Here is a 16,618-nt window from a genome sequence, read left to right as displayed (position 1 = left end):
AGTTCACACTGCAATTGTAAAAAACTTACATTATTGTACTATTATACTATTTATTTATCAACCCCCCCCCCCCCCCCCCCCCCACACACACACACACACCAACAAAAAATAGCTGTGCTGTAACATCAGAGAGAATGTCTCATAGACCTCGGCCCTTGACTCTGTAGATCTGTGGTCAGGCTACACACTGCATTATGCCGTATGCTTCTCAATTTCAAGGAGAAAACCACATGCAGTTAGTTCATGACAATGACCTCATCATTCCAAATTCTCACTGATTCAACCACAATTTCCTATATGTAGAATGCGTTTTTACTAAGTATAGATTAGATTAGATTAGATTAATACTTGTTCCATAGATCATGAATACGACACTTCGTAATGATGTGGAACGTGTCTATTTGCCAATAGATAGATGTTCTGTGTGTAATGGTTGCATGATCAAAGTCAGTTCCATTAAAGCACCTCACATTTCTTACAATTAATTAACACCTTGTGTAAATGAGTGGGAAAAAGAACATGTAGTCAACAGGAAATAATAAAAGGAAATTCAGATGAACGTTGATAGGGTGTGATCAAGTAGTGCTGTGAGATAATGACAGGTCAACAGTAAACTAACTTGAGATTGTGTGAGAATGAGTGGTTCTATTCCATTGGCTTCAGTTAATCATTACTTGTTTTACTCTTATTCACATGGGAGGCTGTTAACTCACATAACTTGTACTGAAGTAGAATGCTTACTTCATAGATTTTGTTTTGAAAATCTCCTATTGCTTATGCAGGAGTGATGAGCTAGTTGAGCCTCAGTCTTCAGCATTGGCAAAACTCTGTGCATACTGTGTGTATGCTGCGTTGGAAGCACAGAACAGTTCCATGCAGGGAACTGGTGGACACAATTCAAGGAAACGCAGTCGCACTCGGCGCGAGGCAGAAGGAGAGGTATGACAATCAGTTTGAAAATCAATATATTATCTTTAGGCATAATTATTTACATGTTTACATAGAAAGGAAGCCGGTTGCCATGTTTCTGTTTATGTCCTTCAGAAAGGTTTGTTAAAATGAGGTTCACTGAAGTATTGCAAACTGCAAAACATGAATAATGTTATGTGTAAGTTTCTCAGTCATGTTATAGTATTAGTCGCCAAAGTGGCGTCAAATCGAAAGACTTGCACCAGGCGAACGGTCTACCACGGGAGGCCCTCATCACACGACATTTCATTTCAGAGGAATATAGACTGTAGATTGGATGGGAATGAGCAAGATTCTGTACACAAATCGAAAGAAGGCAGAAAAAGTCTCACTTGTGGGCCATGCCAACTTCTTTTATTTTCTTCAAAGTATTTTTGTCAAGTTTGCTATGAGACATTTCTAAACTGTTGTGGAATCAAATTCCCTGTCACAGTCTTCTTCAACATAACCAACAATAGCATAATGCAGTACTTCCTGGAACATCATTTGGTTTCAAAGAACGCCACATGTAGTACCATGTGCACTATGTTATGCCTTAAAATTTTTACTGTGCATTATCTTTTTCCAGGAAGATTAGTTAAAGGCTTTTTGTGGCTGGTTATTTTCTTGATAGCCAACAGTAATCTCATTTCTGATTATTTTCTACGTGAGACTTTCCACATTCAGTATCAGTTTAACGTAATTGGTATATGAATTAAGATATCTTGTCTAAATATTATAATTCTTTATTTCCTAACTTGCTAATCAATTTATTGGATAAAATTCAAATTTAATCATAAAAGAATAGATTGTCAAAACATCCAAAATCCATAATTGTTTTTATAATACAAAAAGGTTTATTTTGAAGATATTCATGAGTCATGCTTACCTTTTAAGTATTGAAGTAAACTACTTACAACAATTATAAATATTGAGTGGATAACCCTCAATTCTTAGCATACAATCAGTTATTTATGTCACACATAAAATGTTCAGTGAATTTAAAAGTAAAATTCTGTCTACCAGTTTGACAGAAAACCGTGAGAAGTTTTCGTTTTTCTTTAAGTCAAATGGATCAAAGCAGTCACTGAGTGACTATATTGAACCTGAAACATCGGATGCTCGGAAAAAGACTGAAATACTAAATTCTTTTTTCTTATTTGCTTCACTAAGGAAGATCTACAATGGTTACTTTTTTTGATCAACCCAGAAACATCAAAATATAAAATATTACATGTAGTTTGCATCATGGAGAGGTGTACTGTCAAAATTCTGGGAGTTTATGTTCCTAGACAAGTCACCCAGTATATTGCCTTCTCCTTCATACATCTCATGAAAAGATGTTAAAGTAAAATTAGAAAGGTTCGTGCTCACCCCCCACCACACCAACAGTCATTCTTTCAGCACACCATTTTTGAATGGAATAAGAGTGGAGTGACATAATAAGGGTGTAGGAAGTAACCTCCACCACACACCAAAAGGTGGTTTAAGTATAGATACAGATGTTATGATGGACAGAGGTGGGAAGATATTAGGGAAGGAAGATTTTATTTCAGGGCTTGATTAAATCTCGGTGGAGAATGACGCATTAAGTATTCAAGGCGTGGGGGGGGGGGGGGGGGGAGCACTGTGTGACAAGACAAGTTCCTTTTGAGGTTTTTGCAAGTGCATGCCATACTAAACAGCTGTACTGCTGCTGTTATGCTTTAGCAAATGTAGGAAAATCCAGGGTGCAGTAATGACTTAATATGAAAACAATCGTTACTACTCACTGTATGCAGAGATGACATGTTGTGGAAAGGCACCACAAAAAAGATTTGGCCAAGAAGTCCTTCATTGGAATTACACACACACACACACACAAATGCATGACTCACACACACGTAACCACAGCCACTGCTGCGCTGGGGACTAACTACAAGCTGCAGTGCTTGATGGGCAGAAGCAGTCTGGGTGGTGGTGCTAAGGACGAGACTGGGGGAGGGATGGGAGGGATAGCAGGGTAATTGTGGGGGACAATAAAATGCTGCTTGTGAGGGCATACAGGGACAAGGTGAGGAGAGGATAGGGCCGCTGGATGCAGTCAGGAGGGGGTTAGTTGGAGAATGGGGAAAGGTTGGGCAGCCATGGAAAAGGAGAGAAGTAAAAAGTCCATTAGTGTGCTGATGGAACAGAGGGCTGTGTAGTGTTAGAATGGGAACAGGGAAGGGGAGAGGTGGGTAAAGGACGACGACTAATGAAGGTTGATGCCAGGAGCATTATGGGGATGTAGGAGAGTTCCTGTTTGCACAATTCAGAAAAGTTTATGTTGGTGGTAAGGATGTAAGTGGCACAGGCTGTGACGTGGTCATTGAAATGAAGAACATAATGTTGGGCAGCATGCTCAGCAACTGGGTAGTCCAGCTGTTTCTTGGCCAGTTTGGTGGCCATTCATGCGGACAGACAGCTTGCTGGTTGTCGTGTTCACATAGAATGCAGCACAGTGATTACAGCTTAGCTAGTAGATCACGTGATTGGTTTCATAGGTAGTGGGATAGATGATGCTTCTTATCAAACTGAAGTAGGTGGTGAAGAGACAGGTCTCATATGTAGTTCTATTCAAGCCATGAGGCAAGGGGTTGGGTGCAGGGGGAGGATATTGTGTAGCTTCAGTGGGTGGTGGAGTACCACAGGGGGGAGGGGGAGGAGACATTCCTTATTTCATGGCATGGCGAATGGTAGTCGAAACCCTGGTGGAGAATGTGATTCAGTTGCTCCAGTCCTGGGTGGTACTGAGTCATGAGGAGGGACTTTGAGAGGTGGTGGGTAGCTAGAGAGATGAGGCATGGGAGATCTGTTTTTGTAGAAGGTTGGGAGGATAATCACGGTCTGTGGAAGCATTCGTGAGACCCTTGGTATATTTCAAGAGGGATAGCTTGTCACTACAGATGTGACGGCACATGTGGCAAGGCTGTGTGGAAGGGCCGTCTTTGTAGGGAATAGGTGGCAGCTGTCGAAGTGAAGGTATTGTTTGTACTTGGTAGGTTTGATATGGATGAAGGTACTGATGTAGACATCTTTGAGGTGGAGGTCAACATTGAGGATGATGGCTTGTTGGGTTGGGGAAGAAAGAATTGAAATTCTGGAGGAATTTTGATACGATGTCCTTACCTTCTATCCAGATCACAAAGATATCATCAATGAATCTGAACCAGGTGAGGGGTTTGGGATTCTGTATGGTTAGAAAGAATTCTGCTATATGGCCAATGGATAGGTTTGCATAGGATGGTGCCATGCATGTGTCCATAGCCATACCCTGGGTTTGTTTCTAGGTGATGCCTTCAAAGAGAAGCAATAGTGGTTGAGGATATAGTTGGTTGTGGCGACTAGGAAGGAGGTAATAAGTTTGGAATCTGTCAGACATTGGGAAAGGCAGTGTTCTATAGCAGAAAGTCCATGGGTATTATGGATGTTAGTGTAAAGGGAGGTGGCATCAATAGTGATGAGCAGAGCAACATGTGGTAAAGGAACAGGAACTATGGAGAGTCACAGAGCTCCACACGGTAAAGGAACAGGAACTATGGAGAGACAGTGGAAGAAATTGTTGCTATCTGTTATATAGGAGGGCAGATTGTTGGTAAGAGGCTGAAGATGTTTGGTCGGTGAGAGCAGAGATTCTATCAGTAGGAGGACAGTAACTGGACGCAATGGGGTGCCCTGTGTGGTTGGATTTATGGACTTAGGAAACATGTAGAAGGTAGGAGTGTGGGAAGTGGTAGAGCTGAGGAGAGAGATGGACTCTGGGGAGTGGTTCTGGGATATGCCTAAGAATTTGTGGAGAGATTGGAGATCCTGCTGGATTTCTAGAATGGGATCACTGCGGCAGGATTTTTAAGTGGATGAATCTCTGACAGCTGATGGAGTCCCTCTGCCATGTAATCCTTGCAGTTCAAAACAGCAGTTGAGACTTTGACAGCAGGTAGCATTATAAAGCTGGGATCAGTTTTTAGTTGGTGGATTGAGCTTCTTTCTGTGTATGTAAGGTTAGCTTCCATATTGAGGGATTTGGGGAAAGAGGGTGAGTCAAGATTTGAGGTTAAGAAATTATGCAAAGGAGATTTGGGCCTGATTGACATGGTTTTACAGGACTGTGTTGGTGAGCATTAAGGACTGGTGAAATCTAAATAGATGGAGGTCATAGTAGAAGGACGGGTTGCAGCCAGAGATGGGTAATTTGATGGTAGGGCCATTAGGGGTTCCATGAGCCAAGCAAACAACCAGGAACAGTATGTGGGACTGTGTTCTAGCTAGAGATAAGGAACTGTTCTGTATTCACGCAGATGGAAGGAGTAAGGATCCATGGTGGATGATAATAACATGTAAATACATAAACAGCATCTCCAGTCTCTCCTGAAATGCTGAGCCACATCCAAGACCTGACCTCAGAGTTCATCTTTCTCCTCATCCCTACCACTACCCACACTCCTACCTTCTGAAGCCCATAAGCCCAACCACCCATTGTGTTCATTTACTATGCCCCCGCTGAATCTCTGCACTCATACACCAACCACCTCAGCCTATTATCTGCAACATACCCTTCTATATAAAAGATACCAACTATATCCTCCACCGACTCTCCACAGTTCCTGCCCTTTTACCATATGGTGCCCTGCCTGTCACTATTGATGCCACCTCCGTGTGCACTAACAATCCTAATGCCCATGATCTTCTGCTATTGAACACTGCCTTTCACAATGCCCGACGGATTCTAAACTTACTACCTTCTTCCTGATTGCCGTGGCCAATAATATCCTTACCCACAATTGCTTCTCCTTTGAAGGTATTACCTATGAACGAATATGAGGTACGGCTTTGGGCACCCACATTGCACCATCCTATGCCAACCAATTCATGCGCCATCTAGTGGAATCCTTGCTAACCATCCAGAATTGCAAACCCCCAACTGAATCACATTCTCTGCCAGGGTTTCGACTGACTCTCGCTGTGTCCTGAAAAGAGGAATGTCCTACCTACTATCCTTCCCACCATTCCCATAGTGGTATTCTGCCACCCACTAAACCTGAACAATATCTGCATCCATCCCTTCACAACCCTTGCTCCCATCTCCTTGCCTCATGGCTCATATTCATGTAATAGACGTAGCTGCAAGGCCTGTGTCATACATCCTCCTACCACCATCTATTCCAGTTCGGTCACAATTATCACCTGTACCATCAAAGGCAGGGCTACCTGTGAAACCAGTTATTTGATCTACAAGCTAAGCTGCAACCACTGTGCTGCTTTCTATGTGGGTGCGACAATGAACAAGCTGTTTGTCCGCATGAATGGCCACCGACAAACTCTGACCAAGAAACAGCTGAACCACCCAGTTGCTATGCATGCTGACCAATGCAACATTCTTAATTTCAACGACTGCTTCACAGCCTATGCCATCTGGATCTTTACCACCAACTCCAGCTTTTCTGAATTACGCAAGTGGGAACTCTCCGTACAATTTATCGTACATTCCTGTAACCCTCCTAGCCTCAACCTTGCTTTTCCTTTACCCACTATCCCCTTCTCTGTTCCCACTCTAGCACTAGACAGTCCTCTATTCCATCAACACACCTAGTCATTTCCCTTCTCTCCTTTTCCATGTCCACCCACCCCCCTCCCTACCCTCCATCTAGCCTCCTGAATGCACCTGGCTGCCCTACCCTCTCCTCACCTCGTCCCTGTATGCTCCCACAAGCAACACTTTATCGTCGCCCACCCGTACCCTGCTATTCCTCCCCCTCCCTGCCCCAGCCTCCTCCTTACCTCTACCGTCCAGACTTAATCTCCCAATCACTAGCTCCTGCTCACAGTCTTGGCCTCGGCAGCTGGAAACTGTGTTCACGGTGTCTGAGTTGCGTATGCATGAGTGTGTATGTGTATGTTGTGTAATTCCGATAAAGGCCTTTTCGGCTGAAAGCCTACTTGTTTGACAGTCTATTTGTTTGCCTACCTGTGACCCAGCATCTCGATGAAGGTCTTTTGGGCCGAAAGCTTATTTGTTTGACAGTCATTTGGTTTTGCCTATCTGCCTATCAGCATCTCCCTCTGCCATATGGTGAGTAGCAGCTATCCTTTTCATATTTTTTTGCAAAAAAGACTAAAATATGGCTCCTCCGTCCCATATTGTCACCCATTACCACTCAGTTTTTGAGTGTCTCAAAACATTTCTCCATCAAGGCAATGATTCCCCGAAGTCAAACCTTTAAATGACACCCTCTCTCCCTAATATCACACACACACACACACACACACACACACACACACACACACACACACACACACACACCTCCTAGTTGAACCGTAAGACATTGCCAGACCACTATCCCTACCCCAAGGTTCCTTCAGTTGTCCTCACTGTGAAACCTCCCACATACAGACAGTATTTAGCACCTGCCCAACCACTGGTAAAGCCAAAAACACTGTTCAAACCACACTATATTTATCAACTAAGTTAAGTCCATTTCACATATTTAAACAGTCTATGCTATCAGTGGACACAGTTCCTAAACCTGGTTTACAGCATGACTTAAGTGAACCTGAGTCCTTGACACACCATATGAGGTATTGGGATCCTCCCAATCAACACTAGTTTCCCAGACACTAGGATGGAAATTTGCTCTCCAGTAATTCACACAGTCCCAATGTCCTTGTAGACTTACACTCCGTAACATATTACCCCCACCTGCTGCCCTTCCCCCCCTCCCCCCACTCTTATTTTTCATTATACTTTAAATTTATTATAGTTAATGAATAGTTGCTATTTTTCAACAATAGTGGTATAAAATTCAGATCTCAGCTGCAAACATATTATTTCGCGAAATAAAAATATATTTGCAACTGATGACCAAATTTTATTGTGATATTTATTGTATACCATTTATTGCATCTCTGACTTACTCTTTCCAATGCCTCCCCCTTCATCTTAGCCTCTCTTGTCTCTCTACAGGCAAGTCCTTCTCATCCTGAGGTCTCAGTGACCTAACCTTCCCCAGCTATCTCTTTCTTCTCCCTAGGGAAGAAACTAATAATTCCTAAAACTAAAATGGTGGGGCACTTCTCTATGTGTGTATCGGCAGTACTACATTCTACCTCTTGAAGTAAGTACTGTCTAGGAATATTGTCTGATAATTTGTAAATTAAAAGTATATAAAATAAAAAAGGAGAAAACAAGGGGTGGGGTGTATGTTAATAGAAGTAAAATCCTAGAGGATGGTGGGATTTGAGGATATGTTGAAGAGCAAATTGACGTATCCAGAGTTCAGGGGAACTAGTGCTGTATGGGAGGATACAAATGCCTCATGTGCCGTAGCAGGCACCAACATCCATTGACTCATGCTGAGTGCATGTTCAGTAATTAGTTACAGTGCAATATGTCCCCAAGGTAGATTGTTCTTACATCTATTCATGCACTCTGTCAGATTGGACACACCTTAGTTGATAAAGTAATCATATGTTGATATGTTGCTCTGCCTTTGCTTTACCAGTGATGAGGTGTGTGTAAGTGGTAGTGGGTGGGTGAATGCCTTTCCCAACTCAAGCCCTGGAATTAGATTCTCTCTCCATAAAATCCTCCGAACAGCCACAGTGGTCAGTTTCAGTTGACCCCCTAAGCTCCTAACCCCCTCATGAAAATGTATGACATTCTCGGACCATTATTTCTATCCAAGGTTATGAACTCTGCACTTGTGCCCGTTGTAACATGTGCCCCATGCATCCATACACTACTACTCATTTTTATGCTAAATAAAATTGTTGAAACTATGCTGTTTAATTGCAATCTACTTTCAAGTCATCCAAATATTTTGTGTGTCTCTGCACTTTCATAATCCTCCTTTGTGCCTAAGAAAAGGAATATGACATATTTTCCCTTTTTACATTGCTTCTATATGATCATCTTTATAGAGAACACCAAATCTGTTATTACTCTGTATATCTTTCTTTTCTTTTTTTCGGTCTTCTTTTTTTTTTTTTTTTTTTTTTTGTAAAAAATAAAATAAAAAAAAAGAGCTGCTCTTCTTCAAGCTGTGGTTCAAAAATTTATAAGTATGTATATTATACAATGTTATATGAAAGTGTCACTGATAGCTATTTGAATAATTGAAGAGAATTATTTGTGGCATTTCAGTTCTTGTAACTTATTATTTTATACACAGGAACCAGATGGTTGTGGTCCTGCAACCAAGCTCTTACGACTGAGTGTGACTGATGACCTCGTTTTTGGACCCGGCACTACTTCTACGTCAGGCAGTGGTAGTTCATCTGCCACATCTTCATCTGGAGCAGCTGGACCTGCCCTCGAAGAGCCACTTGCCTCAGCTCTGGAACATTTTTTTCGCAATGTAGCCATTGCAGCAACTAGAGATGGGGAAATATCACGCCAAACACACTTTGCTACCCGATTGCTGCAGTTCATGGTACGCTGTGGGAAGGACAGATCACAGATTGTTCTCCAGGCTGTGCCACCTACTCTTGTAAGTAAACTTTAAGATGAACATTCCACATTTGAGAAGAGTACAATTCAGATTCTTATTCAGACAGATTGAGAGTTTTTCCTGCATTTAGAGTAGTGAGCCAGCTAGCACCTCTGTAGCTAATGGACATGACAAAAAAATCAGGAACTTGATGTGATAGTTGTCTTAGCTTTATTAATGAATAGCTATTCACCTGCTTGGAAATGAAATATTTTATTTGACTGCCCTTTGTGCACCAATAACTGAAATCTTTCAGGCTAATATGGTGTTATTCATAAGTACCTCCAGGATTTCAGAAGACAACTACTTTAAAAACTACTAGTTGTACAGAAAGATACACATTTTGGGTGGTAGAGTTTCTCTCCAAGTGTTTCACTCACTTTACAGGCGCTCAAATTGGGGTTTGTGACGTGCAAACATCACTGCCATTAGGGAAGAGATCAAGCATGAAAGGATGCAGGTGATCCACAGTAAATTCATGTAGTCAACAGCTGTCATTGTGCCTGCTACCACAGGTCATGTGGAAACCCAGTTGAATGTCCCTGATAGCATAATACTGCCTCTACCAATCTGTGTCCATGTTGCACTGCAGTCATATGCCTATATCCGGACGTGACCCATCATTCCGGTATAATAAGAAATGTGATTCATCTGACCAGATGACACATTTGCATTGGTCCATGGTTCAATTTGGATCATCCCGTACTGACTGCAGTCATAATTGATGATGTCACTGAGTCCACAAGGGATTATGTAGGGATAATCTGATACCGAGCCCTACATTAACAATGTGCTACAAATCTCTTATGCCTGCACCAGCATTGTACTCTGTCATAAGATCTGCCACAGATTACCTCCTATCCTGCTTTACAGACCAATGATGTGTGGACATCCACCATTTTGTTATTGTCCTTCAACCACCTTTCCATAAATGCTCACAACAGTAGTACACAAACAGCCAACCAACTCTGCTGATTCCAAAATGCTCATTTCCAGGTGCTGGGGTGTAACAGTCAGCCCTTTGTCAAAAGTCATTTATGTCAGTGGATTTCTCCGTTTGCAGATTGTAGCATCACCAGGATGATTTCCCATCTGCATCTACTTAAGGTTTCCCATCTGCATCTGCTTAGCTTTTATACTTACCTTACTGTGCCATATGCTCCGAATTCCACCAGGTGGCATTCATTCTCACAGTAGGCAGTAATCATGATGTTTGGGCTCTTCGGTGTGTATTGGACATTTGAAACTAATTTTCCAATGCATTTCCTCATTGATGGTATTTAGTGCAATTTCAGATAAACTGAGATTTACATAACCACAACACAAAGGAAAAATCATATATGGGTAGACATTGCTTCTATGTTTAGGGTTCAGTGTTGGGTTCTGTATTCCAGTTGCCATCAGATGCAAAGTAAAAAAAAATGGAAATGCCTTAAAATATGAAAGAAAGTGAAAAACAAATCTTGTTTAGCCTCTCAGTTTGTAAATTATTGCCATCTATTCTGGAAATCATCAGATTATCTTAATTCAGCATTTCCATTATTTTCTTGACAAGTAGCAGCATTCCTCAACATTTCTTTAGCCTTAAAAGTGTATAAAGAACTGTTGTTCTTGTACTATTATCAATGTGGTCATGGTAATATTGAGCTAGAAATGTATTTTAATCACCCTCATGCCCCTTGTGTAAAGAAACAGTGTTCTTGCTAATTCTGGTATGTTGTATTTAGCCTGTGTAAACTCAGATTTTATGGAACATTACAGTGATAGTTTATGTTTGAATAGTTTAATTTTTAACATCGATTTCTCTTTGTTAAAGTATGTTTCAGCACATTCTGCATTGTTAATAGTTCACCTTGATGATAGAATGTACAGAATACAATGAATGAATGGATATATGACTGACCACAGTAAATGCCTTTATCCTATACCATGTTTACATTAATCTGGATGTAGATCTGTTATGCTCCATTTTGTCATCTTTTTAGCATTAGTTTTATTGTAAGTCATTTGTAGATAAATGCTATACTTCATGTCTCTCTGGTAATTTTATGGTATTTTAATACCACATCATATAGTGCCATGTGGCATACTGTGAGCAGCTTTCCTTCCATATATTACTGGCTTACAGTGTCCCTACTGCTCTCTGACTGAACTTTAGCGAGATTACTTCTTAAAAGCACATTGAACTGAGGAAATATATTTATATATTAAAAAAGCTCTCAAGTGTCGTCCAAATGGTACAGCATTTTGGCAAGCTGACTTGTTACCGCCTTTGCACTTTTTAATATATTTTGAATCTCATATTGAAGAACATTTATAAGTCTTTCAGTAATAGTGAATTATTTGTCTCTCTGTTTCAGGTACCATCCTTAGTGCGTTCATTACCTGACTTGTTTACTGCTGAGCTGCTTCTCAAGCTGTACGATCTCAACACAGCAGCAGGACGAAAGGCAGCAGCACGAGATATTTGTTTGTTGCGCAATATGTCCCTAAGACATAGCACGTTCAAAGACATGATGCAAGGATGACAGTAACACATTTTAGGAGATGCATTAAGAAATCGACTGGAGATACATGCAAAATCAAATGGAGTGTAAATAACCATTGAATCTTTCCTTGGTGAGAAAAACTGAGTTGTTACACACTGCACTGCAGTTCCTTCCTGTTCAGTGTTTCCTCGAAAATAAGTAATTGAAAGGTGTCAAAGGCATTGTGTCACCCAGCACTATTACTGTAGTTATTACTTTTTCAAGAATTTCTTAGAATATGCGATCCCATACTGTTGCAAGTACCTGTGTTTTTTTTTTATGTGGCTTAGGCATTGTAAATATTCTTTTTGTACAATCTTTATCATTGGAAATAAAGCATTACGATGTAAATTTGTAACAAAAGCAAGCATCGGATGTCCCATGTTGAAAAAGTAAGTCAGCATTGCTGAAATAAAAAAAAAGAAGAAATAAATGTGGGAACAGAATAAATAAACAGTGCTCTTATTGACAGCAGCTGATGCTCCATATGCAATCCAGAAAAAAATTAACAACAGATGCAAACTACAGTTCAAACACAAAAATCATTGATACTTCCTGGCAGATTAAAACTGTGTGCCGGACCAAAACCCAAGGTAAGAATCATTCTTCATAAATTTTTAGTTTCATGGACTGATTTTACATAAAATTTTGCAGTGTGTAATGTGCAGTTGAGTAAGCCACTGTACTACCATTTCTAATTAGTTGAATAGAAAGTTGAAGAGGAGGCATAATCTCAACTTCTTGGGGCAAAGCAGCTTTTTCATGGATTAATCAGCAATGAGGAGCAATTATTCTTGTGGAAAAAATCATGTTATTTTGGTAGTAGCAATCTCTTTTTTGTATTTATTCATTTTCAGATAGATTTATTCAATTTCAGATTTAAAAAAAAATTCTCAGCGAGTGGTGGCAGGAGAACACCCATATAAAGGGAATTAAATCTACAAGCTTTCGGAGTCAGTGTCTTAGTCTTCTGGCAGACAGGTTGAAGGAGAAGGTAGATTAGATTAGATTAATACTTAGTTTATATCTAAAAATTCAGCCAATGAGTAGAAGGAGTTGTCATCTAGAAATTCTTTTAATTTATTTTTAAATGTTAGTTGGCTATCTGTCAGGCTTTTGATGCTGTTTGGTAGGTGCCCAAAGACTTTTGTGGCAGCATAATTTACCCCTTTCTGTGCCAAAGTCAGATTTAACCCTGCATAGTGAAGATCATCCTTTCTCCTGGTGTTATAGGTATGCACACTGCTATTACTTTTGAATTGGGTTGGATTATTATCAACAAATTTCATAAGGGAATATATATACTGTGAGGTTACTGTGAGAATCCCTAGATCCTTAAATAGATGTCTGCAGGATGACCGTGGGTGGGCTCCAGCAATTATTCTGATTACAAGTTTTTGTGCAATGAGTACTTTTCTACTCAACGATGAATTACCCCAGAATATGATGCCATACGAAAGCAGTGAATGAAAGTAGGCACAGTAAGCTAATTTACTGAGATTCTTATCACCAAAATTTGCAATAACCCTAATAGCATACGTAGCTGAACTCAGACGTTTCAGCAGACCATAAATGTTTTGCTTCCAGTTTAACCTCTCATCAATGGACACACCTAAAAATTTTGAAAATTCTACCTTAGCTACAGACTTCTGTTCAAATTCTATATTTATTACTGGAGTTGTGCCATTTACTGTACGGAACTGTATATACTGTGTTTTATCAAAATTTAAAGAGAGTCCGTTTGCTGAGAACCACTTAATAATTTTGTGAAAAACATCATTTACAATTACATCACTTAGTTCTTGGTTTTTGGATGTTATTACTATACTTGTATCATCAGCAAAAAGAACTAACTTTGCATCTTCATCAATGTGGAATGGTAAGTCATTAATGTATATCAAGAACAGTAAAGGACCTAAGACCGAACCCTGTGGGACCCCGTGCTTGATAGCACCCCAGTTTGAGGAATCAGCTGTTGTTTTAACATTACACAAACCACTTATTTCAACTTTCTGCATTCTTCCAGTTAAGTATGAATTAAACCATTTGTGCACTGCCCCACTCAAACCATAATGATTTAGCTTATCTAAAAGAATTCCATGATTTACACAATCAAAGGCCTTTGAGAGATCACAAAAAATACCAATGGGTGATGTCCGGTTATTCAGAGCATTTAATATTTGATCAGTGAAAGCATATATAGCATTTTCTGTTGAAAAGCCTTTCTGAAAACCAAACTGACATTTTGTTAGTACTTTATTTTTACAAATATGGGAGGCTACTCTTGAATACATTACTTTCTCAAAAATTTTTGATAGAGCTGTCAGAAGAGAGATTGGGCGGTAGTTGTTGACATCCGACGTATCCCCCTTTTTATGCAATGGTTTTACAATGGCATATTTCAGTCTATCAGGGAAAACACCCTGCTCCAAAGAGCTATTACATACATGGCTGAGAATCCTACTTATCTGTGGGGAACAAGCTTTAAGTACTTTGCTGGAAATGCCATCAATTCCGTAAGAGCTTTTACTTTTCAGTGAGTTTATTATTTTACTGATTTCAGAGGGAGAGGTTGGTGGAATTACAGTTGTTTCAAACTGCGCAGGTATGGCCTCTTCTATTAATAGCCTTGCCTCTTCTAGTGAAGATCTAGATCCTATTTTCTCCCCAACATTTAAAAAATGATTATTCAAAATATTTTCAATTTCTGATTGTTTGTTAGTGCACTTGTCATTCAGTTTTATTGCACTAAAGTCTTCCTGTGCTCTTGGTTGCCCTGTTTCCCTTTCAATAATATTCCAAATTGCATTAATTTTATTATCAGAGTTACTGATCTCAGACATGATACACATGCTTCTGGACTTTTTAATAACTTTTCTTAGTACCGCACAATAGTTTTTATAATATTGAACAATTTCGGGGTCAGTACTCCCTCTTGCTGTTAGATACAGTTCTCTTTTGCGGTTGCAAGATATTCTTATTCCTTTAGTTAGCCAAGGTTTTTTATATGTTTTCTTTGAATTATGTTTAACTATTTTCTTGGGAAAACAATTTTCAAATACCCTTAAAAATGTATTGTGAAATAAGTTATATTTCAAGTTTGCATCGGGTTCCTTATACACTTCATCCCAGTCTAGCTGCTGTAGGCTTTCCCTAAAGTTTGCAATATTTATATTGTTAATTGGACGCACTGCTTAGAAAGTCTGATTTATTATACTGCATGGAGCTATGTCATGTACTGTAACGAGCTGTGCACTATGATCTGAAAGACCATTCTCAACAGGATAAGCATTTATGTCCTTAAACTTATCTTGGTCTATAAAAAAGTTATCTATCAATGTACTGCTGTTCTTTGTTATCCGAGTAGGAAAATCAATGACGGAGCTCAAATTGAAAGAACTGAGTAATACTAAAAGGTCATTCTTCCTATTACACTCTTTCAGGGAATCAACATTGAAATCCCCACAAATGATAATTTGCTTCCCCCTGTCTGACAGATAGCACAACAAAGCATCCAAGTTTTCTAGAAATAGCTGGAAATTCCCTGAGGGGGACCTATACACTGTTACAATTATGAAAGTGCCATAATTTAGTTTAAGTTCAGTGGCACATGCTTCCATATGTTGCTCTACACAAAAATTTTTAGTTTCTAAATTTTTTGCACTGTGGAAGCTTTTGACATATATGGCAACTCCTCCTCTCATCATATTATCTCTACTTACATGTGCAGCTAATTTGTACCCATTGATGCTAACCTTTTGCATATTAGTGACAATGTGATGCTCAGACAGGCATAGTATATCTATTACATTCTTGGTTTCTATATCTTCTAAACAAAGCAGAAGCTCATCAATTTTATTCTTCAATCCCCCAATATTTTGATGAAATATACTAACAGTATTTTTCACTTTACTTTTGTGAGTATCTTGAACTTTTTTAACATCTTTAGTACTTTTATTCTTCAATCCCCCAATATTTTGATGAAATATACTAACATTATTTTTCACTTTATTTTTGTGAGTATCTTGAACTTTTTTAACATCTTTAGTACTTGCCTGGCTGAGTTTCCCACTGGACACTGATCTTACACTAAAAAAGGGAAAGGGGTGAAGGAAGGGAATGGGTGAGGTTTAGGAAATGATGAGTGTGGAAGAGTCACCCAGAGCGTGGGCCAGAGGAAACTTACCACACGGGTGAGAAGGAAAGACTGATTGTTGGGCACTACAGATATTGAGATAATTATACATTTTGTTGGAGTGACTTATTCTAATAAAAAACTCAATGTAGTGTGTGCATGTGCCATAGTACTTGTAATTTAGTTACAAGTATTTAACTTTAAAAAGTCAAATTAAAATTCCAAATACACTAAGGTCACTGAGATCTACGAATAGAATCTTTAAATAATAAGCAAAATATTATGTGTTCAAATCCAGTCACTACTTAGATTTTAAATAGAAATAATCAACAATGGCAGTATATGGATACATCCTAATTCTGCCCATAGCCATAGCCATATCCATATCCATATCCATATCCATAGCCATACATCTACATCTACATCTACATGATTACTCTGCAATTCACATTTTAAGTGCTTGGCAGAGGGTTCATCGAACCACAATCGTACTATCTCTC

The 16,618-nt window shown here is 39.5% G+C and overlaps 1 protein-coding gene across 1 annotated transcript in view; it reads left to right on the top strand.

The window, feature by feature from the left end:
* The window catches only part of LOC126365818 (mediator of RNA polymerase II transcription subunit 24), a 133,906-nt gene extending 121,572 nt beyond the window's left edge, over positions 1-12,334 (top strand). The window contains exons 17-19 of the mRNA XM_050008414.1: positions 783-939; positions 9,138-9,455; positions 11,816-12,334. Of these exons, the coding sequence (XP_049864371.1) occupies positions 783-939; positions 9,138-9,455; positions 11,816-11,983 (643 nt within the window). The 3' untranslated portion in view covers positions 11,984-12,334. The remainder of the gene's footprint in view (positions 1-782; positions 940-9,137; positions 9,456-11,815) is intronic.
* The last annotated feature ends 4,284 nt before the right edge of the window (positions 12,335-16,618 follow it).

The sequence above is a fragment of the Schistocerca gregaria genome, chromosome 4, assembly GCF_023897955.1.
Source record: "Schistocerca gregaria isolate iqSchGreg1 chromosome 4, iqSchGreg1.2, whole genome shotgun sequence".
Lineage (NCBI taxonomy): Eukaryota > Metazoa > Arthropoda > Insecta > Orthoptera > Acrididae > Schistocerca > Schistocerca gregaria.
This window is presented reverse-complemented; position numbering and strand designations above follow the sequence as displayed.